We start from the raw sequence: 26069 nt of genomic DNA on the forward strand, positions 1-26069 counted from the left end.
TCTATTCTATGGATGCAAATTCAAGCAACGCTTTGTGGTTTATTGAACTTCAAATGTATAAACAGTTTATGGTATTAATGCCAAGAAATAGTTGCGTTATAAATCAATAAAATGAACCAAATATTAATTTTTTGAATTCGGCATTCATATTTTATCACAAGTGTGAATGTAATTCTTTTCGAATACTCTTATCAGAATAATCAAATTGCAGTGCAACTTTTTCTATATAATATTTTGAGCTCCGCAGGCCTGCACACACATAAACACACACACACACACACACACACATGCATGCACTTGTGAGTGCAGTTAAAATTGCCAAATTCGCTTCAAATGCCACATAGGACTAAACTTTTTCATGAAGCAGCTGCAAGCGCTACACCTCCCTTACCTCCCCCCCTCCTATCAACGCCATGGACCCTTCGTTGCTTCACAGCTTACAATCAGTCTCAATTACGCAGCATTTTTGTATGTGTCGAACGCTGTTAGCAATGAAAACTGTGTGCAACTGTAGCCGAAACTGAAAACTTCCATTGCATTTACCAAAAAAAAACAACAAAAAAAAGCAACTGTTGCCTAATTGCAAAAATGCTGCCGGGCAAACACACGCACACACACACACAGTCCAACTTTTTCGTAGCCGAAGCACTCCGAAAAAGAAAAGTACGCTAAAAGCTTAAACAAAACCTCAATAAAGCCGATGGGCATCTGCCTGGATGTGTGACCAAGCTACACGCTTGGCAGGGCATTGGGGTTTGGGTTGGGGGTTGGGGGCAGTGGTGTCACTGTAGGTTGTTACAAACTATTGAGGCGGCAAATGACAAACGGAAAAGTTTGCGGCGCATGCGCAGCTCCAGGACCAATGCCCAACAGCAATAGACTGAAGCGACAACAACAATTACAGCAACAACAACAGCAGCATGTAAATGACGCTCTTATGTTGCAATCACGTGATGCCATCTCTTGGTTTTTTTATATACCCTGTGCCCATTAAAATTTCGGTGAACAGGGTATCCATGCAGTTGTGCTTAGGTTGGAAACTGCATCAAGGAGTTATCTGAGACTCCATTGATACATTTATTTATGCGGGATTATGACTACATAGAGTATATTCATATATTCATCAGCAATATCCAGATAAGGCTGAAATTTAAATGAAATTTAGCTGCATAAGTTGGAATAGTTGGAAGGTAAGGCTTTGAACAGTAAACATTTAAAACTTGTTCTTATATTTTACTATTTTTAAATCCTAGAATCACTATAACCCATCCTTAATATCCATCGGGACCCTTCTAATAGTTTTCTAGAATTATAATTAATTTTTGTGCTTAACATTTTAGCTCAAAATAGTGTTCTGAAATTTAAAAGAAGCCTAAAACTTAAAATACTTACTTACTGTGTACAGGGCATCGTCCAGCCTGTCAGTCAAGTTTAGATCACTTTAACTAGTTTTTTGATATTTTTTCTTGTAAAGTCCACTTATTTTTTGGTGCTCTATGCAGTGAAATTTTATGATTATTGCCGTGACGGCCAACAAAAAAAACAGAGAAGTTGCCCACAAAAGTTGTTACCAAGCACGGCTCATGCACTTGGCCAAATGTCTCGCTTTGATGCTTCCGTTAGTTGCAGCTGCTGTTGGAAGGGTGTAAGTGTCACTTATGCCTGCTCATCCTGACAGGATCAGAATGGAGTTGCATTCCACGGGATGACGACATCGTTTGAAATTTATGCAAATGCACGGAATTTGTATGAAAATTGTTTTATTTCTGCCTGCACGCACACAATCACTCATAGCCAACACATACACACGCACACGCACACACACGCACACACACAGACACACACACACACACACACATACACGCATACACTCACTTAATGCACGCGCGTGTCATTGTCTTGTGCTTAAGTAGAAATTACTCATACTACGTGTTGGCCGTTTCCCTTACTTGTTACTGTTGCTGTGGCTGACTTTGACGTCGCCCGGTTCTGTGTTTTATGCAAATTCGTTGCTCAGCGCCACAATGTTATTAAAAAATGATAACAAGCTAGTGCCCCAAACAACAACAATAACCAGAACAACAACAAGAACAAAATGGCGAAACACGTCAGGATACAACGACAACTGTCAGTTGGACTGGCTGCGGCTGTTCCCATGTCAAGTTTTTAGCTCGCTGCCCCCATTGTGGGTGTTTTGTTGTTGTTATCCTTGCTGCTGTTGTGTTTTGCATGCGTTACCAGCACAACTATGAAATTATGCAGTGAAATATGTTGCCACAGTGAAAAAAGGAAAATAGCAAGGCACGCTGCAAACAAATCACATAACATTGCCTTGCCCATAACGATCCTTTAATGCTCTTTAGCTGTAGGATTTGCAAAGGCTTTTATATTCTATTCTGTGGGAAAACGTTGAATTTATTAAGTTAGCCAAATAAGAAGCTGGTAAAAATGGTTTATATATGGGATGGACGCTAAGAACTTGATAAGAAATTAAATGGAAACATTTCCGGAAATGGAAACATTTCTTTAAAGCAGCTTGCTAATCAAACAATCTTAAAAATCTTCAAAACTCGCTTGCACATGAGCTTAAAGTAATTCGAGATTGCTGTATAAAAGTTCTGGCTGAGATTGTTTCACTAACGACTTCAAAAGCATCCAAAAATAATTAAAATTCACAAGAATAATTTTAATAAAACATTTGCTTCATAGACTTCACATCAAAATGTGTTTTGAGCATGAGTCCAATGTGCTGTCGAACCCGACAAGGAGTAAACAACTAAGTAAAGCGCACAACAGAGACAGACAGACAGAGAGAGAGGGAGAGAGAGATAGAGAGAGAGAGAGAGAGAGAGAGACAGAGAGACAACTCAAGCTTGCGTTTGGAAAAGTGTGTGTATGAAATAACAGTTGTTGTACAAGAAAATATGACAGATAGACAGGCAGCGACGTCAGCGTGCTGAGGATGGCGACGGCAATGCCAACATGTTGCCAGGAAAAACCGGCAACAGCAAATACCACCACAGCAACAACAGCAATAATAAGAACAACAACAATATTTGAATTGCAGTTGAAACTTCAGTTTGCGACCCCAGTTGAGTTGCGTTGAGTTGAGCCATGTTACAAATGTAAAAAGCATGTCAGAATTTTAACTTGCTGGAAGCGTTAGTTGCGATTTGAATGCCAAATGCCTCAAAATCAAAGCATTTTGACAATGCCAGCAGCTATGGCATATGGCATAGAATCTGCATTCCAAAACCTTTAACTTTAAATTCATCATTTTCTATTCACCATAAAAAATAAGCTGCCCACAACAAATATTAAAGAAAAAGATTCTCAACACTTGTTTCTATTTTATATACTTTTCTAACTACTTTCTTGATCTTCTAATCACCATAAATAATGAGCTGCCACCGACATATATTTATAAAGAAGATCCCAAACACGTGTTCGAATATTTTTGACATTTATCATATTCTATATCATGCATATTTTCGATCTACTTGCCTGATCTTCTGTTCACCATTAATAATAAGACCACAAATGAAATGTTGCTTAAAAATATGTCTGCAAAATTTGTTCTAACACTTTTACCATTTAACATTCTCATATAGATTTTCTATTTTCTCTTTCGTGCAATAACATTTTTGACACGCATTTTATTTAGTGTATTTTAATTTTATTCGACTTTTCTTTCGACATATCCACAAATAACAGCATAATCCGGAAATAACTGAGCGCTGAGAAGCACTTCATATTGAAAAGACAACAAAACAAAACAATTAATTTATATTATTGTTGAAATACTTTTCGTTGGCAGCGTGCCAGCTATTTTGAAAACTATTCGCACATCGTATATTGATTATAGTACTTATGTACTTATAGTACTCTTCAGATTATCATCAAAAACGTGTGTACAACTAATTGTTTAAATTATTATTGCTGGCATGTGACACTAAAATTGGCAACAAGTCAGATTCAGTATGTTTGATGATGCTTAGAATATGAAATACTTAAAACACGCCAATTAAAATAGCATTTTGAGTCATGCTTTAAAAAATGCCGACCAAGACTTAGACCGCTTGTATATTAATAACATATATATACAAAGTTAAGGAGCTGTACTTAAAACTCTGTTTAAAAAGTGATTAACTTTGTTCATTTTACAAAAAAAAAACTAAAAAACAAAATCTAAAACACTTTTCTAGGATTCCATTTAAGATACTAATAAATAATATATTAGTTAAATGATAAAAGCATAATCAGATTAATTGAGTTTATTTCCTAATGTCTTTTTATTGTATTTTACACAATCGAAAATAGGAATAATATCACAGAACTATAAACATTGATGTTATTCTCTAAAATGTAAGTAAATTTATATAAAATTACGTTTATCGTTATTTGTGTCCCTAAATTGTAGAGTCTATGCAGTTCTTTTTAGTCTTTAACTATTTTTTTTTTGCATTGGTGCTGACAGTTTTGTGTTGTTGTCAGATTTTGTGTCGCATTTTAGCGTCATGTCAGAATGGCGCTCTGTCGCCATTGCTTGCAGCCATTTGATTGTTGACAATTGCAGTGTTGTTGTGGCTGCTTGTTTGATGGTAATTTTTTGGCAAGCATTTCATTTTTGGCATTTTGGCATTTCGTTCAGTTGAGTTCACTTGCTGCCATTGCTAATTACATGGCATATGACCTCAGTCAGTTTTTTGACACGCCTGCCACCCTCTCTATATGTATATATATATATATATATATCTATCTGTGTCTGTCTGTGATAAGGACATTTGAGCAATCATTTCATTAAAAGCACATATACACATAGACATTTATGTATGGATTTAAAATACAAGTTTATTGTTATTGTGCGCTATGTTGGCCGTAATTTGGTAGCTTAACCCAAATCCAATTAAGTAACAAGCGTAAGCCACTTGGCAAGCGACATCGACGACACATTGGCTCGTTTAACCCATTAAATGTCACATATTCACACATACACACGCACACATACACGCACACACACACACGCACACACACACACACAGACATACACACACACACACACACACACACACACACACACACACAGTGCTACAATCATAGCTGAACTGCCAAAACCCAAAGCTGATAATTTCAATCAATTTTAAGCCACAGTCACAGAGAGCCATTTTGCAGTTGGGCGCCTCTTGGCCTGCAATTTGGGCCAACTGAATCGAGTGGCTGCATTGCAGCATTGGGAATTGTTCTGAGGCGATGTCCGCATCGTCCTTTGTGGGTGTCTCCCTCCCTCTCTCTCTCTCCCTCTCTCTATCTCCCTCTCTCTCTCTCACTCTGAGTGTTGTTCAACTATGTAATTTGACTTGTTTGCTGGACAGCCGCATGCCTTATGTTGTTTTTGTTGCTGCCTTCTAATCAAAACTAACCCAACTCAAAAGAGTCAACCAATTAGCCGGTACCCTTGTGATAAACAGTTAGGCCAGCATTCAAAAAGAATGAAATGGAAATTGTTACTGCCAGTTTTTGTTGCGATACCCTAAGCCAAAAACTTAATCACAAAAGGTGTGTGTTCAACTAACTGTGTTCAACTCCATTTATAGCCATCAAATACGAGTTTAGATTAGTCTTTCTTTCTTTTAGATTAATATTTGCTTAATAATTTCATTTGAAATGTAGTCTTGTAGATCTAATCATTTCTAATTTAATTTTGAAGAAATATTTCCATGAGTTTTTCAAATCTTTTGGAAGATATGTGCATTGTATTGTTTGCAGAATTTTTGAATTAATCTTTTGTTTTGTTTAATTTTATCAGCATTTTTTACTGGCTTTTTTTTTTATATTTTGTGCAACATGTTTGCAATTGTTTTACTGCTTTTATTATTATAAAAAATATGTATAGATACCATTTTCTATCAAATAGATTACGGAACTTTAATATATTAAAAAAGTACTTTTATTTTTTGCTCGTTAATATAAGTTAGTTTAAAGTTTTAAACAATAAGTTAGCTTTATATAAATAAGTAAATTTAAACATAAATTTAGTTATATTCACTTCGTTGGTTGTTATTTTCAGTATGTATTTAAAATGTCTTATCTAATATTAGTTAAGGTATGTACAGATATTAACAGGGTATAACTGGATACTATGCACGACAGGCAACATTAACTTTTTTAGCCTGCGGCTGTGTGTTGTTATTGTTGTTGTTGTTGTTTTGCGGTTTGTTTATGCAACGGACCTCCAACGATTTCGCTTTCGATCGTGCCCCAAGCAAAGAACTGGGACTCGGTCTCAATACTGGAGGTCTCTTCTCTCTCTCTTTCTCTCTGCCTCGCCACAATGCCGGAACCTGGACACACTGTGTGTCCGCCTCTCTTTCTCTCTGTGTGTGTGTATGTGTGTGTGTGTGTGTGTGTGTGTGTGCTTGCGTGTTTTGGGTAATTCTTGCTTACTTTGTTTTGATTCCGAGGTTTTTGGGTTTTTGTGCCTGTGTCCCAGGCGCTCGCTTAATAACGTTATTTTCTGGTCATTGTACTTTTAATGGGCTGCATAGCAGCCGAAGCAAATCAAACACTGCCGATAATATTGTTGTTCTTGTTGCTGTTGTTGCTGCGGCTGCTGCTGCTGCTGCTTCTGCTGTTGGCGTTGACTATTGCCATTTGGCATTGGTTTTGGCAACGGCATCGATCATCATCATCATCAGCAGCAGCAGCAGCAGCAGCAACAACAGCAACAAGAACAACAATATTATCGGCGGTGTTTTTTTTTCTTCGGCTGCTGTGCTGCTGATTATTAGTAGTATGACGAGAAGATGACGTTATTATGCGGCCGCCGGGGGCGCCGGCGCAACAACGAAAAAACCTCGTGGGATGATGATGATGATGGAATATGTAGGCTCTTATAAACTTGAGCTTCTGGGTGGCGACGCGTAACAGCTCACAACATACACACACACACACACACACACACTGACACACACACACACACATATACGCATACATATATCTATACAGATACAAAAGCTCTTTCATCGCATGACAAGCGACAGAAACGTTTAAACAAAAAGGCCAAGAAAAACAGAAAAACAGCAAACAGAAAACAAGCCACGGCGGCGTCAACAAAAACAAAAAAGAATTACAAAAACAAAAAAATAATAATAAAAATAATACGGTTAAAATTGTTGCTGGCATCAATTAATGTGTGTGTGTGTGTGTATTATTTGACATTGACAATATTGTTTTTATACGAAGTCATGTATAGAATAAAGCATGACCAATGTAAAGAGTGCCCTTCGTATGCAGATACCACAGAAATGACTATTCACGATTTAAAGTCCCATAACTATGCCTAAGCCTGTATCTATTTCCATGCAGTGCCTTTTAAAACATGGCTTAGTCTTCAGAGACTACCTACTAAATTTACATTTGGATATCCATCTACAAATTTGAAATGATTCATAAACTTCTTACCGATTATAACTTTGTCTCAAATTTAAGCTTCATTAAAAATATCACCAAAATCGTGACTCAAAACTATACAGATCTGAAAATCTTTTCCAAAATTCCGGCAGCTAAGTTGGTCAATGAAAAATATTTATTACTTTTTGTTAGCGCTCTTCCTGAATTCATGTTTATTTTTCTCCAGCCATCAAAGTGAAATACTCGCAAATGTAATTATTTTGTTCTGAAAGTTGTACTTAAAAAAACACTTTATGCTTAAATCAAAAATTCCTGAACATAATTAGTCGTCGAAGTTTCAATTGAACTGAAAGTTTTTTGCGAAAAAGTTAAAGACGGCAACAAGAAATATGTAAAATTCCGTTGCTTGTTGATGTCCTTCTACAGAAATTAATATTGTATTGGCTGTTGTGCAAAATTCATTTCTTTCTGCCGACTTACCTACAATTGAGGCTGTTCTTTTGCCTTGCATCCTTGTTGCCTGGCTGCCTGGCTGCCTGACTACCTCACAGCCTCGTTGCCTTATCCTGCTGCTGCTGCTGCTCATTAGCATAAGTATTCTTATCCAATATCCTTTTTGCTTTCACAATGCCTGGCTGCGCATTTTGAATACAAGTTGCCGTTGCCATTGCTGTTGCTGTTGCTCTTGCTCTGTTGCAAGCATTGTCTCTGCCCCAGTCTAATGCAAGTTTTGTGTTGCGAGCAACGCTAAAAGATTTTCCAGCTGCAATTTCCAACGGAATGAATCGCTTGCCAATAATCCCCAGTGACAGTTGGCAAAAATGCAATTAAAAAATTTTCACTTTGTCGACTTTGTGTCTTTTATATATATATATACATATATATATATATATATATACATATATATAAATATGTGAGTGTGCGTGAGCTTTGGGCTCTTTCGATTTGCTTGGCATAAGTTTGACAGCAGCTGAGCCCTCGCAGAGTTTGCCCCACTCCAGCTTCACCTAAAAACATTCTTTCATTTAATAAAATGCGTGCCAAGTTGACAATTTCAAACCCTCCCCCACCATTCCTATTCCCATTCCCATTCCGATGGTATGCCAAGGGGCCAAGGATGAAAGCATTCAGTGTTCAGTGTTCAGCGCCCAGCAACGCAGGACTAAACTGAAAAGTTTTTCCCTCAATTTGACTTTGTCCATTTCATGCGCCCAGTTTGCTGACACGCCCAGCTGTCAGTCTGTTTGGCCAGAAGGAGGCTGGGTCTGCCCGCAACCAGCAACCAGCAACAGTTGTCTTCTAGATCCAGGTGCCAGGCGGCATCTGTGTAGCACACAGCCTTGGCGTGTGTGCCACATTTATTTGCGGCCCGCGGCGCCCTAAGAAGGTGTTGTAATGTGCTCGAACAACAAGTCTTCGGCAATTTGCATTTGTCTATGCGTTTTGCATCGGGCTGATGGGCTGCGTGTAAACAAATAATCTAGCTACGCCTGGCAGCTAAAATGCCAAGGATGGTATGATGACTAGTAGGTATTTGTTAGTTGGTAGCCCAGTTCAAACGAAGCCACCGAAAACATATGAAGCAGTGGACCACACGCACAACAATCGAGTGGCAAAAAACGAAACAAGTCACAGTGATTGGGCTAATAATGCCCGACTATGAGATGCCCTGTACTAAGTGAAATGTTGAGTAAAGAAGTCAGAAGTTGTAAGCCGTTAACTGTGAGTTTATTGTAGTTTTTAATACTTAAACAGATCGAATACAAATGGGATTCGTTTGTTGACCACTTTTTTAAAATTATGTGTTTTTTTCGCTTGAGTTTGAAAATAGCAATATCTTGAAAATGAAATAGCAGCAAATATAATTAAATATTTATAGTATATGTTTCCATAGATGTTGAGACAAGTTCAGGTAGATCATAGACATAGATTGTCTCATTCTCTCGTCCATTGATGGAAGAGCTATTGGGTAAGAGGTTGCAATCCATGAAGTCTCTCAACAATAATTGTAATATTTAATCAAAAGTCAGTATATAGTTTGAATACAACTTTAAAAAGTCTTTGTCAATTGAATAATGATGTAAAGCAGAGCTTGATGACAATGAGAATTAAACTAATGCCAATTTAAAAAAAAATTATAATTAATAAATAAGTCAAGCACTCAATTATAAGCCGCTAACTCTTGCAACAGATGGTCGAATGGCTATAACTCAAGCTTTAGCTTCTTAATAACTTTTGGTTACAGGGTATACGAAATACAAACAAAATATATTTATATATATATATATATATATAAACTCGGACAGGCAAGAGCCTCGCTCGCCGTATTGATTATTGTGATCTGCCGTGTGCTGCGAGTTTGTGGTTAATTATGCAGGCAACTTGGGGTATCCAGCGAGCAAGAGAGAGATAGCGAGAGAGAGAGTGAGAGGGAGAGAGTGAGAGGGAAAGAGAGGGGGAGAGTGACATAGGGAGTGAGTCGAGAGGGGCGCGACTGTCATTTATTTTAAACGATTCTTTTACATATGTCGGAGGCTGTCGCCGCTGCAGCCACCAGCGTCAGCAATTGTTGTTGTTGCTGTTTTTGTTGCTGCTGCTGCTGCTGCTTCAACTGCTGCTGTTGCTGCTGCTGCTGCTGCGAGTCGTTGACGTTGGCATGCCAATCATTTCGCGTTGATGAAGTGCTAGTGTGAGGCAAAAATGTTGTACCAATAACTTGGATGCAACCGAAATAAGGAGTTGAAGCAGCTGCAGCAACAGTCGATAATGGTGCTGGGAACACTTTAGTAATACGATTTGGTTCACTTTAATTGCCAGTTACGCGCCACTCAATATTGGCGTTTCAATTTATTACATTTACATACATTTACATTTATAACATCCAATTACTATAATGAATCTGCAATATTATTTCAATTGAATCACAAGTAATGTATTTATTTATATAATGGTTTCATTTGCAAGCTATCAAAACAGAAAAAATACTACATTAAGCAACAATCTGGGAATATTAATGATTTTTCTAGAATATATATATTTTATTGATGGGAAGTTTGTAACACATTTTCGACCCTAAAAAGCAGATATATTCTTGATAAGTTCTTGTGTCACCCGCCATCCGCCTATTATCATACAGTTCACATAGAAATAATCGATCTGTTTTTTCAACTTAGAGTGAAATTTAGATCTCAGTCAACAAGTGAAGTTTGTTTTAATTTAAATACATTTTTCTACAGTTGTCTACTGAATACTGAATATATGAATATTATTGTCGATTAATAGGCATTCAGTTATTTATGCATGTATTTGTATTTACAACTCTTCCTTAAGCCGACAGCCAACCAATTGGAAAGCCATCTATTTTTACAATGTTCCCATCGTTTAACACAAGCCGCAAAAAAAAGTGAACTCACACACTCACTCATACACTCACTTACTCGCTCATTCAGGCACTCGTTCCACCTTTTTGTCAATAATTAATTTGTTGAAAAATGCAACGCGACGCCGCTTGGGCCACCACCAGAGAGACTGTGGCAGAGACAGAGGCAGTGTCGGGGGCAGAGTCGGAGGAAGAGTTGGAGCCCAAAGTCGGGGCTGACAGGCCGAGCAGCGCCTTGCATTATGCATGAGCCTGGCCTGGTCTGGCCTGGACTGGCCTGGCGGGGAACCCAGAGCTGGACTTGGATCTCAGTTGGGCTCTACCCATCCTTGAGTTATGCGCTTTAGGGGCGCCTCCAAGGTTACCCCTTTCCGTACCTCCATTTGTCTTCCTCGCCAACATTGTTCCTGTCTTCAACTGTTGCAGTTGCTGTTGCTGTTGTTGTTGATGGTTGTTGGCCTCGTTTGCCTCTGTGTGCCGCTTTTCTAACTAATTTGCTGTTAATTTGTTGGATGTTGGTTGCCTCGTGCTTCGAGCCAGGCATCCAAAAATTCATTTCCTGCCATATACGCAACAAATTTTTGGCGTTGTCAGAATTCCGGGAAAACCCCACAACGCAAAAACAGGCAAACACGTAATAATGCACAGGTAACTCGGCCAGACAGACAGACAGACGGAGAGACTCTTGTCTCAGTCGGCGTCAGCATTCTGTAAGAACGCAAATTAAAATATAATTCACAAAACAAACAATAATAAAATACATGAACATTAAAAGGAAATGATTTGGAAACATTTAAAAATGTGTTCTAAACGAAATTTAGACAAAATACAGCAAGCCAAGTTTTTATATAGTTTTTCAAAATATTAACAATATTCTTGGCGTAAATTTTTAATATATATTCACTATTTTATGTTGTTAACATTTTTGGATTATTTTATATTTTTTTATTGTATATTTTATATATTTTAAATATTGTATATATTTGTAAGATTATTTTTCTGTTGTATAAAGGATGGAGGTGTTTTTGGCACAAGAAAAGATATTATCTTTTATGCTCAGCAATCAAATCAATGTTGAACGCAAGGAAAAGTGCCACAAGCGACTCGCTTCTAACTCCTTAGATTCTCTATTTTGTGTTTCTAATATTTCGAAATAAACTTTGGAAGATTTGCGGCGTCCATGGTACATTTACAATTTGTACAATTGTGTATTAAGTTGCTGGCTGGATGTATTGCGCCGTATATGTAAAAGAAGTGAAAAACACATGTACTTAAATCGATGCGATCAGCAAAATGCTCGAGTCGAAGGCCTGTGAGAGTTTCGCAATGTTTGGTTTTTGTAGACGAATTGGGGCGGACAGCGGCGGACACGAGTGGCGGCGAATAGGGCGACTCGATGGTGCATTGTGAGAGACCGTGTTGCTTGCAACAGGCACGGCACAGTCGTGGTGGCAGCTCGCTGGGTATCTGAGCCAGCTGAATCTGAATCTGAAACTGAATCAAATGTTTATCTTCCGTGTTTTCTGGTCGCCACTCGGATTACAATTGCCGCTCGCTCACAGTTGCTGCAGCTTGTTGCGGCTGAGTGGCGCTCGGTTTTTTTTTTTTTGTTGCTTTTTTCTTTGCATTGAAAGTCACGTGCCGTGCATAAAACCAACGCTTTTTATGTTTCACTTGTTGTTGCTGCTGCTGTTGCCTTTCAATGAAAATGAAATTCAAAAATCGAAAATGTTGGCGCGACACTAACAACAGCCGAGAGGGGGTAGCAGAGGGGAGGTTGTACGTGGCACAGGGGCAGAGTGGGCACATTGGGTTGTAAAAAAGGGAAACCGGCGCAGAATGAGTCGAAGCTGTCAACCTCATCAATGGGGCAGCCCCCGAAGCAGGCACATTAATTAAGGCAAAGAAAAAAGCATAAGAAGGCTATATATAAAAACACACACACACACACACACACACACATAAACACATTCACATGCACGCATACACATATGTTTGCTGGCTGCGCAGCTGCCACTTCGGCTAACATCTTCGGGCTTTTGTGGGGCGGCATCTTCGTTTTGCAGTCGCTGCTGACGCTGGCTGCGCAGTCAGCGGCAGCAGTTTGGCGCTCGGTTTTTCGTTTGCTTTGCGCACGACTCTCATTTTGTGTTTGCTCGTCAAGGCAGACGGAAGCAGAAAGCTTCAGCTTCCGACCTACGCGCGTGTCTGTGCTTTGTTTATGTGACTGTGTCTGTGCGTATGCCTGTGCCTGTGCGTGTGCGTCTGTGTATGTGTGCTGCAAAAGCAAACCGTGTGCAAATACAAATACCGCTAGGCTAACGGTACCAAACAAAAACACAGCGCAAGACAAACGATGCGCGCTCAAAAAATTAACAACACCACAGCGTAGGCAAAGTGAGTGAGTGTGCGAATGCGAGTGCGAGTGTGTGTGTGTTTTGATGGCAGGCGTGTGCCGTTAATTGCTCGGCACGGCGACAACAGGTGGCAACCCCCTGCCTAATGACAGGGCAATAGCAGCAGCCCCAAACACCCATTTTGCAATAGAGCGTTGCCCAATTGCTGTGGCGCACGCAAATTCGCAGAACTCTAATTGCCAAAAGAAGAAAAAATATAATAAAAGGAAGAAGAAGAAAAAGAAAAGAGAATTTGTGCAGGGGGCGTGTGGCCAGCAATTAGCAAATCTAACAGTTCCAAGAATCGATTCACTGCAGTCAAAATTAATTGGCTGCCCTCAGCCAAAAAATGAAAAAAAGAAACCAAGCCAAACACTTGAAACAAAAAATATGTACTTATATATATATGCATATATATATATATACATATATATATACTGTGCTGCCAAAAATAAATTCTTCTTTTTGTCCATATATTCGGCCAAAGCCAAAGCTAAGGAAGTTGTCACAGGCAGCAACAGCAGCAGCAAACAGCGGCGACGTGTGTCAAAGGTTTGACAGGCCTTAATTGTGCAAAGAAGAAGCCGCAGGAGTTGGGGTTGGGGTTGGAGTGGTTGTGCTGTCAGCGTGGGGGCAACAAGCTCTGATGTGAGTCCTCCTCAGCAAAGCTGCCGAAGTGGCCAAGCAGAAGAGTTAAAGCAGTGGGATAAAAACACAAAAAAAAACAAAAAAACAATTGAGCAGAGGAGAGAGGATAAGCTGCCTTGATGGAAATGATTTATAGAAATAGGCATAGAAAATATTTGGGAAATTGCTGGACTTAATCTTATCAGTAAAATAAGTAAACCCTAAATTCTTTGGGACTTTTTCCAAATGAGCTGCTTGAAATGCTTTAAGCTGTTTCTTTTTAAGATTAAATAAAATCGCTTCTGACTTAAGAGCCTTCGTGTTTGCCCCCTTAAGTGGATTTTATTTGAGTACATTTTCTATGCTACCCTGTAAATATCAAGATTCATTCGTGTAAGTTGTAATTAAATTTCCTACGTTTTCTTCAATATTTCCTTTCAATTTCTTCTACTTCAGTTTTCATATTACGAAATCCACTTTTCAAAGGTAATTAAGTCTTCAGTGAGATGTCTCACTCAATTAACGTCGTTGGGTAATCTGAATGAGCTGAGAAACAGGTGTTTTATATATGCACACGATGGAATAGTATAAAACTTTGCAGCTGTTATCCAGCTGTTTAAGTGTTAGTTTCAGATTCTATATTGAATTGAATTGAAAATAGAATAGAGTTTTTTGCATTTCTAAATTGTGAAATAAGTTTTGCTTCGAGAAACCTTTTTGTTTTATGCATTTGTGGAACACTCCTCTGAGCTGCACTCTCACCGCAAACCAAAATCCAAACTCACTTAAATCTCAGCTAACACTCAACGTAAAATTGCCAAACAAATCCAATTCAAGCCAATTGCGAACAGTTAACAGCCCATAAACTTTAGAGCTAAATAATCAAAAAACAAAAACAAAAAGAAAATAAAAAATAAAAATGCGACGGCAACATTTGGCCAAGCAGCCAGGACTTGTGTTGCTGCTGCTGCTCCTGCCACTGCTGTTGCCACACTTGGGGGCGGAGATTGCACATACACCACTCTCGAGCAATCGCATCAACCTGGAGCCACTGGAGGAGTCACAAGAGGAGACGCATCTCCTGCCGCCCAGCTGTCCGCAGCGACAGGCCTACGAGAAGATGTTAAACAGCATCGATGATGTCGAGGATCTGTATGTCGATGTGCCTGTGCACATTGCACTCGAGCATCGCCAGAAGAAACGGTGAGTTAAAAACAAATATCAAAGTCCAGATAAGTCAAGAAAAGTCAAGAAAAGCCATGTATCCTTGTTCGGCGAGCTTGCGTGATTGCAATGCGCCTAAGTGCGTTGGCGACGGCGCCTGTCCCACAAATCAAATTATAACCACGCAATAACAAAATGTGGTATCTAGAGGACCAAGGATGTCTCGGCCAGGGGAATGGGGAATAGCAAAGAAAAAAAAAACCAACAAAAATAATTTATAACCACGACGTGTGGTTGGCCAAACAAAAACCATCACCAGATTTTTACAGTTGCCATAAATATTAGCCGTGTGTGTCTATCTGTGTGTGTGTGTGTGTGTGGCTCTTCTTCTTCTGTTACTACTTCAGCTTGTTTGTCTAAGTAGTGTACATGTGTGTGTGTGTGTGTTTTGTTAGTGTTTGTGTTCTTTTTCTGTTGTTTTTGCTGCTAGGCCCACAGCTGCGGCCGTGTTGCACGTGGCGTATGAGCAACTTTTTTTTCTTTTCTGTATTTTTCTTTTCTTTATGTTGTTTTTTTTATTTTATTTTTTTGTTTTGCCCTCGTTTGGGCCTGGGTCAAGAAAAGCTGTCACGTTTTCGCTTAGCGCGCGCCTGGCAGGCATTTTGTCTTCTCGATTTGTATACTCTTGCATATCGTTCGGGTGCGTTGACTTTGTCAGCCAGTCAACGCAGATTAGATGTGGAAGTACGTTTTTATTTGATTGCAGGAACAACAAATAATATAAATAATTTGCAAATGTATTCATACTTCTTTTGTTGCTGCAATCCTTCGCTTATAATAATTTTATATTTAATTTTCAAAATAACTATTCTGTTTTCTTAACTGCCTTTGTTTTCATTAAGTATGAATTACGAGAAACATGGGGTATATTGTTAATTAATCTAATATTTGTATTTATTTTAAAAAATCAACCAATTAATATCTTATCTTATATATATATTTAATAGTGTCTGTCTCTGCAAGAACATATCAAATTCGATAGGGCTCGTCTGTCATTTCCTTCTTGAAATTACTTTTATATATTTCAAACATTTCTGTCTTTTATTTCGCCAAAGAACGTGCGAACCTTTTGAAGTTATATATTTGTTTCTTGTTTAGCATTTTATTCGTTTTTTAGTTTTCCGTTTTTTGCCTTTTTTGCTGCTCTCAAATGACTTTTATCATTCTGGCATAGAATGTCAAACATTCAAATTAATATTGTGGTTTGTTGTCGTCGTTCTGCCTCTTGTTCTTCTTGTTGTTGTTGTTCTATGTGGAGTGTTTTTGGTTTTATTGTCGCGCGACCAGAGTGGCCAAATCGACTGCTCCAGTTGCAAGTGTTGCGGCTCCAGTTCTATGTCCACAGCTATTTCCATGTCCATGTCGATGTCGATGTCCATCATCAGTGCTCCCCGCTTGACTCTTCAGCTGTACGTGTTGCGCGCCTCGTGTTGCAGTTGAGAGCGTGTGAAAAGGAGCGACGGAATTGTGTGCACACAATTTATAGCGCGTGCAGTCATTAAGAGTTTTGCTAGAATTAAGCGATCTGAACAGCCTCTGGACTGAGGATATTGCCACAACCGGCGGCTCCTTGGGCAGGCGCAATCAACACAACGCATCGCCTTCGTCGGCTTGTTAATAATTTTTGCGCAAACAAATCATAAATATTAATTTAACGACTTAATTCGACGGCGCTCACAACAAAAAAAATGAAACAAAAAAAAAGTTAAGCAAAACAAAACTGAAACTCGAACGCCAAGTGGAACGGGTGCTGGAACTTGAATTGGGACTGGGCCACGTTCTGTGTGCACCATTGACCACCTGTAGCATCTGTTGCATACAACAACACACTGTACTACATATGCTACACACACACACACACACACACACACACACACACACACACACACACTACTACGCATTTCGCCAATGGCCCGAAAATCAAAACAAACAACAAAATAGCAAAATTGTTATAAATGTGCTCGTTATTGTTGTTGCTGTTCCTGCTGCTGCTGCATTTTTATGAGCGCCGCAGGCTCAAGCGTTGTAAACAACTTTTATTGCTCCAGCGAGAGAACTGCTGCAGCCACCTACCCCTGCCACCAGCAATCCCCTGTGCACGCTCCCAATGAGCTGCTTTATGGCGTGAAACTATTTATTTGTAAGCGTATCAAAGAAGCTACAATAAAAACAGCACCAGCAACAACAACAGCAACAACAACAGCAACGAGCACAACAAAACACAACAAATAACACGAGACTACTAAAATTTGTTTTGACCATAAAAATGCAGTGCATAATTTTGTTGGTTTTGTGCCTGAATAGTGCGCAGACCTTCAGCGGCAGCGTTGACGTCTGTTTTGTGCCTCAAATAAACTTATTGTTTGTATTTATAGACATCAAGACTTGTCGCTGCAAATGTATCTGTATCTGTAGCTGTAGCTGTATCTGTATCTGTAGCTGTATCTGCATCTGTTGCTGTATCCGTATCTATATCTATATCCGCGAACTGCAAACTGCAACTGCATCTAGTGCATCCTACAACAGACAGACATTTGGGCGTCGCGACTGTCGACGGGGCGAGACAGACTCCCCAGTTTGCTTAGTCAGCGCATCAGACTGCGCTGCCATAGTTCAATAGTCTAAAATTTCACCAAAAACCAAATCAACACACACTGCCACACACACACACACGCACACTTTAAGTGCGCACTGTGCCCATTTTGTGAGTGCTTAGTGAGTAATCAAGTAAATGTGAATGTGAATGTGAATGTGAATGTTTATTTCACTGTTTCGACGCTGGGCATTATTTGAATCATTCACACAAAAAATACACAAAATACATACAAATTCGAAGAAGTCTTGATCGAAAAACATTGTTTATAGTCATAAATCGTATAGTTCATTGATTTATTATTGTCTTAAAATACTCAAAAGGATAGGTTGGGCTAGGTTATGACTGTTGTCAGTTGGGTAGCAGAAAATTTCCGTCTCTAAGTTTCAATAGGAATAAATTGATCAAGTTTGTTGTTAGCAGGAAATATATGTAAATATCTGTACATAATTAAATATTTTGAGATGAATAAGGGTTTGGTATCTTATCTGAAGTAATTCAGCACATAAGGCTTAGCATTTCCAACACGAGTCCGCATTTCCGGTTCCGGTTCCGATAAGTAAAGTGTAAAGTTTTAGGTAAAGATTAGAACATTTTCAAAATATTTTATTTACTGTTGAGTTTTATTATTGTACTAGGACATGGACTAATAATATCAGCTCCTGCAACTGATTCTTGAAAGATTTTGTAGCTTTTGTATATAAATCTATTAGCTTTGTATGAGTTTATTTGAGTGTATAAGATTAAGACACTTAAAGATTATTTAAGTATAAGAGTAAATAAACAAATATATATAAGTATATATACTCTTTAGTATTATCTGGAATACTTTCTTCTTATTCAGTTTCTGTTGTTGTTTCAATTGTTATTTTGAAAACTTTTATGCTGACTAGTTTTTGATGTTCCGGAAAACCGTTTACATTTACAATACAGTTTATTTTTTTGTTGAGATTTCTAATCTACCCGAAATGCTATTAAAATAGTTGCAATTAGATATAAAGACAAAAAAAAAAGAGAAAGAATTGAAGTGCCAAAGTTTCAAGCGGAAAGTTTAGCGCTTATTCGTGGTATTTTTCTGAGCTGACAATAATTTAGAAACTTTTTTTTTTAAATAGAGTCGGTAAATATGCAGTTTGTAACAATATTATCAGCGACAGTTGACACTGACGATATTTGCGTTTGCTTTTCAAATCTTTTTGCTGTGCAGGAAAAACTGTGTTCATTCAATGCTGATTGTCAATTTATGGAGGGCATTTAGAGGGTGTCGGGTGGTGTTTTGGGGATGGCAGAAGTTAATGCAGGGCTGAACCGAACAGAACAGAACAGAACAGACCAGCACAGAACAGACCAGACTCCCAACACCGACCAACTGACTGCCTGGTTGCCTGGCTGCCAGCCTGCCTGACTGTCTGCTTGTTTTTCATGCCGTCGCTTTTGATAGTTGCAAAAATAGAATTTTGTCGCTGATTTTAAGTATTTCGCGTGAAAACTACTACAACAAACCAGACGAGACGAGCAAGCAGACAACGAGGAAGACGACAACAACAACAACAACGGGGGGAAAGACTGCGACGACCCCAACACAGCAGCAGCAGCAACAACAATCACAACAACAACCACAATTGACGTCGTCTTCTACTTCTGCATCTGCGCATTTTCTTCTTTATCTTCTTGCTGCCTTCTGCTCAATTGCAAATTTATGTGAATTGAGTCAATTTTTATGGTTTTAGCTAGTTGCTTAGCTGAGTTTTGGTTTTGTTTGTTTTGGTTTGTCTGCATTGTCGGCGTTGTCTGGCTGCCTGGCTGCCTGACTGACTGACTGACTGGCTCCTTACAGGACTTTGCGTCGCTTGACGGGCGTAAAGCGCACAACTGGAGCCACCGCTTTGCGCACTTGCCGCCGCTCCCGATACCAATTGCCAGCAGCACGTCGACGACGACCACGTGATCGAGTTCGTCGCTGCCTGCGTTTGTGCCGGCGATACCCGTAGAGCAGCTCACCGACAAACGTCAGCGATGCACTGCAAATGCCCACAATTAGGATGCCAAACGGTCCCTTCAGATGCTGTGTGGTCAGCACGATGACCGTTTCTGCGAAATCGGGACGCATCTTCGCAATGCGATTCAAATACGTATTGTTATAGCGAAAATCGGAATCAATTTTGTGTATAATGCCCACATCGCGCATATATCGAATTAGCATGTTCATCTCGTAGAGAAATGGAAAGCCGGCCTTCGTTATCATCTGTATGGGACTGATGAAGACGTTGTCGGGAAAAGCATAAATGTCATCGGCATGTGTACTCTGCATGATGTACATGCGACTGCTGAGTATGCAGCGTAATCCTTGCTCCACCGCTACTAGATTTACGCCGTGCGGACGAAAGGATCGGGTGTCGTTGTATGCATTGAATATCCACATGTCATCGTTGTTCTCAAACCAATCCCTGCTCTCCTCGTCACCACCGAAGGGTATGCCCGCTGCCACCACCTCATGCAGCTCGTCCAGTTGATGCAATAGGCCCGGATCCTGAAAAGTGGCTATCAACTTGGATGTATAAATGGCGACCACATTGAGCCCATAAATCGTTAGCATCAGAAACAGAATTCGTGTCGCATCGCAAATGGGACGCTCCTGGATGGCGGCGCATATGGATACGGCCAGGGCATTAATTGCGGTTAAGCTCAGTTGCTGGTAGTACGGTGGCTCCGGCAGGAGTGTGACCAACGCATACCACAATAGCCAGCTAATTAAGAGCACCACCAGAAAGGCCGTCCAAGTGTACACCTTGAAGATGGCCACCATTGCCAGCCAGGGCGGTCGTTTCTCTGCCAGCTGAACGAACCATGTGTGCGCATCCTGCAGATAGGTATCAGTGCCCCAGAATATGCCGATCACCTCATTGTCCGGATAAAAGCCGCCCAAGATGAAATCGCACTCGCCATTCGACAGCTTGCCCAGCAGACCATTCCAATTGCCCTCGTCGTCCACTTCTCCACGCGTTTCCCGTGTGCAAGTTTGATTTGTCTGCCAAAGATAATAACGAATTCAAGCATTTAATTGTAAGCCATCCTATGCCAATATACGCACCACAAACTGCAATCGATTGCGCATAAAGCCCAAGATTCGCATCTCGATGCCAATGACGCAGTCCTCCTCGACGAAGGGCGCCGCAATCGCTGCACAAACGTAGAAGGTACAGTTTTTCGGGCTGAATCCGTTTATAAAATCCTGCATGGCCACCTGCACGGCATGTGGTGACGGATGCAATTCTCCGTTGCTGCAGTTTCCAACGGTTTGAACGCTTGACACGCGACAGTCGACATCGCTGTAATAATCATTGACCAGCAGATTGTAATCTGTGGGTGTGTCGGCAAAGAGAAGCGCCACACGATGCACATAGTGTTCGGTGCGAAAAGCACTGAAGATTCTTGTTGCCACCGTGAAGGGTTTGCCCATCATCTCGGCATTGTGATAGAGCACCAGAAATCGTGCGCCCGGATTCCAGGAGCGATTCTTGCTTACATAATCGGTCACCAGACTGCGCAGATGCGACAAGCTGTCCACAATGAATACATAGTTATCCGCCAGGAGCAGTTCCCCAAAGAACTTGGTCACATTATAGTGATCCGAGATCACGCGCAGCTGAAAGTATTCGCGTGTTCGTGGCGCCTCCGTATCACTGATGGCCTCATTGATGCGCTTGCTGAAGCCCTCCTGTATCTGTGCAGCGGTCATGGACATGTTGAAGGCATTCGTCAGCATCAGGTTGTAGGAGCGTGTGAAACGCTGCTGCGGATTGCGATAGAAGAAGATCTGGGCAAAGCTGTCCAGACAGTCGACGCCCACCTGCCAAGTCTGTGGACCCACATCCTTTTCGGGCAGCATATAGATAACCATATTGGCTGACTCATTCGACGGATTCACAATGCCAAAACCACCAATTGGCAGCAGCAACAGCAACAGCAGCAGCAGCAGCAGCACTTTTTTCTTCATTGCCCACAAATTTGACCACATTTTCAGTACGTTGGCTTGAACGATGGTCGAGCAACTGAAAATCCAAACTCCAAACTCCACTTGCCTGCCGGCTTGTTTGTTGTGGGCTGACAGACAAGCTGGCTGCTGCTGTTTTGGCATTATTGCACCCTACGCTTGGACGGCATATCGTTGGCATGAACTTATATATATATTATATACATACACATGATGTAATACTTTTCTTAGGGTATATATTTTATTTATGGGTATAACTTGTAGACAGAAATTTATTTTCTAGTTGGTATCTCTTCTTAAGTTATTTATTTTTGTAGTTTCTTCTGATTAAATTGAGTGTATTTAAAATAGATCTTAGATGTTACCCAATCTTGTTTTAAAATATGTGCTTAACTTATTAGTAGAGCATAAATTATTTGAAAATATTGCTTAAATATGATGGATCTGAAATTCACATTCAATTTTATAGAGTTACATTTATTTCTAATTTTGTTATCTTTAAGTTAACTTATTAATTTCTTAACATTATCTTTTTTTTTTTAAATATAATTTAAGAGAGAGCATTTAAGATTCGGTCATAATTGATGGGATTGAAGGGACATAGATGGGCCGTGTGTTCGCACATGATGTTTGCCTTATTTAATTGACTGCTGTCATCAGGCGGGCAACAGCAACAATAATTGTAATAACAACAACATTAAAAGCACTTGCAACTGCAACTGCAACATGCGAGCCTTAAATTAAAGCAAATATTTGCGCAGTCGCTGCGGCGCCAAACTGAAAATGGCCGCCAACAATGGATGAGTGCATTAAAACACTCTATCAAACAGTTGGGAACCTTTTGGCGTTGTGGCCAACTACAAAATACAGCGGGGGAGCAATATATGAAGGGGGGCATGGTGGCATGGAGAGGCAGCTATTGGCAAATGGCATTTGTCCGGAAGTAGCCGGTCATAAAACTTGAGATGACCGGCCAAAAGCCAAGTCAATGAGTCACTTTACTGCAATGGCGCTGCCGGCTCTTCCTGTTGCCAGCACACACACACACGCAGACACACACACTTACGCATTTATGTGGGTGTGCTGTTGGCATATTTGTCTGTGGCCTTTTGTCATTAGGAAAATTGCACATAAATTTCGCATTTAATTACTAAGCGCAAGACAATTGTACCGCATTCGCTGGCCAAGAAGATCGAGACAAAGAATGAAAGATGAGATGGGATGGGATGGGAAGAGAAGAGAAGAACAAAATAAAACGAGTCATGCACTTGGACTCAATGCTGACAGCAATGTTGCAACATTGTTGTAAGCAGCGCCAGTTGCCAAGGGCGCTGACTCAACAAACGAAACAAATTGCGTGTGATAATTTAGTGTCATGATTCTTGACATAGAGCATCAAAAGCTCACTTATTCCGCCCTGAACTCACACCAGATAACCACAATCCCGTCCATCTCTGCGTCTGTCCCTCTCTGCCACTCTTAGCACTAATTCTTCATCTTTGGTTTGTCTCCCTTCTGGCAGATTTGTGCTGAAATTAAACAACTCAACGCCACTGACGATTCTGTTCTCAATGCCCGTGGCACGTCAGATTTACTACAATCAGACAGGTAAGTTGAAGTTGCCGCTTTCCGGTTGCCGCCTTAATATCTTCATCTTTGCCACGTTTGCCACAGCGAACGTTTTGCGTTTGGCAAAGGGACCCACCTTGGGCAGACTGATCCTGCCCTGCGCCCTTCGCGGCCAATACGATCTGTTTGTCCAGGCGCGTCAGGGCGGTGCCCTCAAGCTGGAGGCACAGGCCAAGCATCCGCACCAGAGCTGGCCCCTACTCAATCACACACATCGCATCCAGATTCGCACCCAGAATCGTGTGCGCAAGCGTCAGCTGATTGTCAAATGGGAGCGAAGGTGAGTACTTCTCTAGATATAGCAAAATATAATCAAGAATTCCTCACAACATTTTAATTACTAATAAGAATTATTGTGAATTGTTTTAGCAAATTTGATTATCATGCCATGCACTATTGCCTGGTGATCCAGCGCACTGGCACTCTCAGCTCCAACACTCCTTCTCCTTCCTCCACCACCACCACCACTACCTCGGGGAGTGGCCAGGACTTTGCCAGTTTCTGTGAGGCCGTCTATGCTTACACGAGGCAGCAGCAGCAGACGCATTCACGTGCCGCCTCCGGCCCCTGCTCGACGGGCAGCGGCAACATGCTGGATCTGGTGTGGTCCCGGGCACCGAAGCGTGCCCGTCACCTGAATCCGCGACACAGTCTGCACATTGTGTGCACCGGCGCTCGGACACAGCAGCAGCTGAGGGGCCTGCAGCCCAACAGCAGCTATCGTCTGCAGCTCTTTGGAGTGCATCAGCGTCTGCAGAATCTGACGCTGACGCTGGCCAGCAGTCAGGTGCACTTTAATCGCACACAACCAACGGCGCTGCGGGAACAGGCGCTGTCACTGCTGAAGATTGGCGGACTGCACGGCGTGCAGGTGTACAGCTTCAAGGTGCCTGCGACCATGCCACCGCCACACTTTATACGGTATTTGCTGTTGCCGTGCGCGGGCAGCGAGATACGAGTGAAGCTGCTGCGTCAGCATCGGTTGGTGGCCAACGTGGGTGACATCTACTCCCCGACGTATATCAAGCTGGAGGGCGTCACGCCCGGCGAGCGGTATCTCATGCGTTTCGAGCCCAGCAACGAGGACGAAGCGTTGCGTGCCCAAAAAGTGCGAGTGAGTTTTGGCTTCAGTTTTTTTGGGGCTGTCACCCAAAATGCTGTGTAATCTGTTTCTCCTCTTGTATTTTTGCATCCTTTTGCAGCTGGCTTTGAGCAGTGAACGCTTGTTCCGGGATCTGGCTGAGCTGCCAGAGAATATAACGGTATTCGATGTTCGCACTCGCTGCACCAGCACCACAATTGCCTGGCATGGCTCACCGGATGAGCGAGCCCTGAGGTAGGATGGTGTTTAAAAAAAAATAACAGACTTACCTGAAGGATAATTGGTTTTTTTTAGCTGCAACTAAATATTAATTAAGTCTGGCTAGAAAGCAGTTTTAATTATAATTGCATTGCAAGCTACTTTCAAATTTCAAAAGTGAACTCTACGTGTAGAACTTAACTTGCACTTAATTATTTATATTGTATTTATTATTCGCACTTTCCGTTTAGCTACTGTGTGATTGTGTTTAATCTGCCGCCACGCAGCGTTGTCGACTACACCAACTATTGCATGGACTTTGGGGCACTGCGGATAACGCAGCACAAGAATTTCAAGTACATACGCTGTCGCGAGAAGCAGAACAGGTGAGAGAGAGATAGAAACAGAGAGAGAGAAAGAGAGAGTGTGTAAAAAATGCAATTATTTAAATGAATACTCAATTAATGTTGCAGCAGCATGGACAAGCTGGAGACGGAGACCATACTCAGTCTGACGCCCGGCGACAGTTATTTGATCTATGTGACTGCCAATCTGAGTGTGGGGAAGCCGTTGCCCTACCAGACGTTAACGGTGCACATGGGCAGCCAGTGCATGGATGTGGAGTCGCAGGAGCAGCCCGAATACTACTAGGCGTATGCGCAATGCATTTGTCAAAAATGATCAACAACAACTAAAAAACAAAAACAAAATGATAAAGAAAAACTATCCGTCGTTGTAAAGCTACCTAATCCACTAAACTAAACTAAACTAAACTAAACTATGCAATACCATACTATACTATAACTATGCGGGTTTTTGCGCTAAGCATAAAAGACTATATAATTAGATTATATATATATATTTATATATATATATATATATGGCAAACATATAGCTGTTTACTTTGTGTGCATGTGTGTGTGTGTGTGTGTGTGTGTGTGAACTTTGAGTTTGCCAATAAATTCCAAGTATTTTTTATTTTTTGTAATTAAATCATAACCTAGCTTTAAATGTTTTTTGTATAATTATTGTTTGCGATTGCGTTTTGTGTGTGTTCATTGTTTAAAATCTCGAATCGATTTTTAATTTAGGTTATAAGCAATTAGATTTTATTTAGCGCTAGGCTTTTGCTGTTAAGTTTACCACAATTAAATTTGTAATTTTTTATACCTTATATATATATTTAATTTAGCTAAGTTTACTAAAAATATGATGCTAGATATATTTACATATACATTTGTGTGTGTGTGTATGTGTGGATGAGTGTGTGTGTGTGTTGAAAGCGTTGTATTTTTTGAAGCAACTTAAGCAAACATCTATGAAACAACTGAACGAAAATAAATAATAATGTGGACAATAAAATGTGCTATGCAGTAATTCGATTGGCCAATGCATATTTAAAATATTTGCCGAAATATATTGTATGAATAAACAATTCAACGAATAAAGAAAATAATTGCAATTATTATGTGTCTACTCTATAAAATTCACTTAGATCTGCCTTAAATGGGTTGTTT

At 40.5% G+C, this 26069-nt stretch overlaps 2 protein-coding genes across 6 annotated transcripts; one reads left to right on the top strand and one right to left on the bottom strand.

The window, feature by feature from the left end:
* Positions 1 to 13079: 13079 nt before the first annotated feature.
* Positions 13080 to 25410, top strand: LOC6561345 (protein NDNF). Of its 5 annotated transcripts, none has more exons than XM_032735263.1 (8): positions 13080 to 13190; positions 14609 to 15015; positions 23146 to 23231; positions 23298 to 23532; positions 23622 to 24366; positions 24455 to 24588; positions 24804 to 24938; positions 25026 to 25410. In XM_032735263.1, the coding sequence occupies exons 2-8, from the start codon at positions 14732 to 14734 to the stop codon at positions 25201 to 25203; spliced, it is 1797 nt and encodes a 598-aa protein (XP_032591154.1). In that variant the 5' UTR covers positions 13080 to 13190; positions 14609 to 14731; the 3' UTR covers positions 25204 to 25410. The 5 variants fall into 5 exon arrangements, with proteins under 5 accessions (XP_032591154.1, XP_032591152.1, XP_001985758.1 ...); XM_032735261.1 differs by having other exon boundaries at positions 13080 to 13186; XM_001985722.2 differs by having other exon boundaries at positions 13080 to 13186; positions 25029 to 25410.
* LOC6559448 lies at positions 19461 to 21626 on the bottom strand. Its single transcript, XM_001985723.1, has 2 exons — positions 20721 to 21626; positions 19461 to 20657 (listed from the first exon to the last, which is right to left on the bottom strand). Exons 1-2 carry the CDS (start codon positions 21624 to 21626, stop codon positions 19461 to 19463), a joined length of 2103 nt encoding a protein of 700 aa, XP_001985759.1.
* Positions 25411 to 26069: the final 659 nt, after the last annotated feature.

The sequence above is a fragment of the Drosophila grimshawi genome, unplaced genomic scaffold (assembly GCF_018153295.1).
Source record: "Drosophila grimshawi isolate 15287-2541.00 unplaced genomic scaffold, ASM1815329v1 contig_1367, whole genome shotgun sequence".
NCBI lineage: Eukaryota > Metazoa > Arthropoda > Insecta > Diptera > Drosophilidae > Drosophila > Drosophila grimshawi.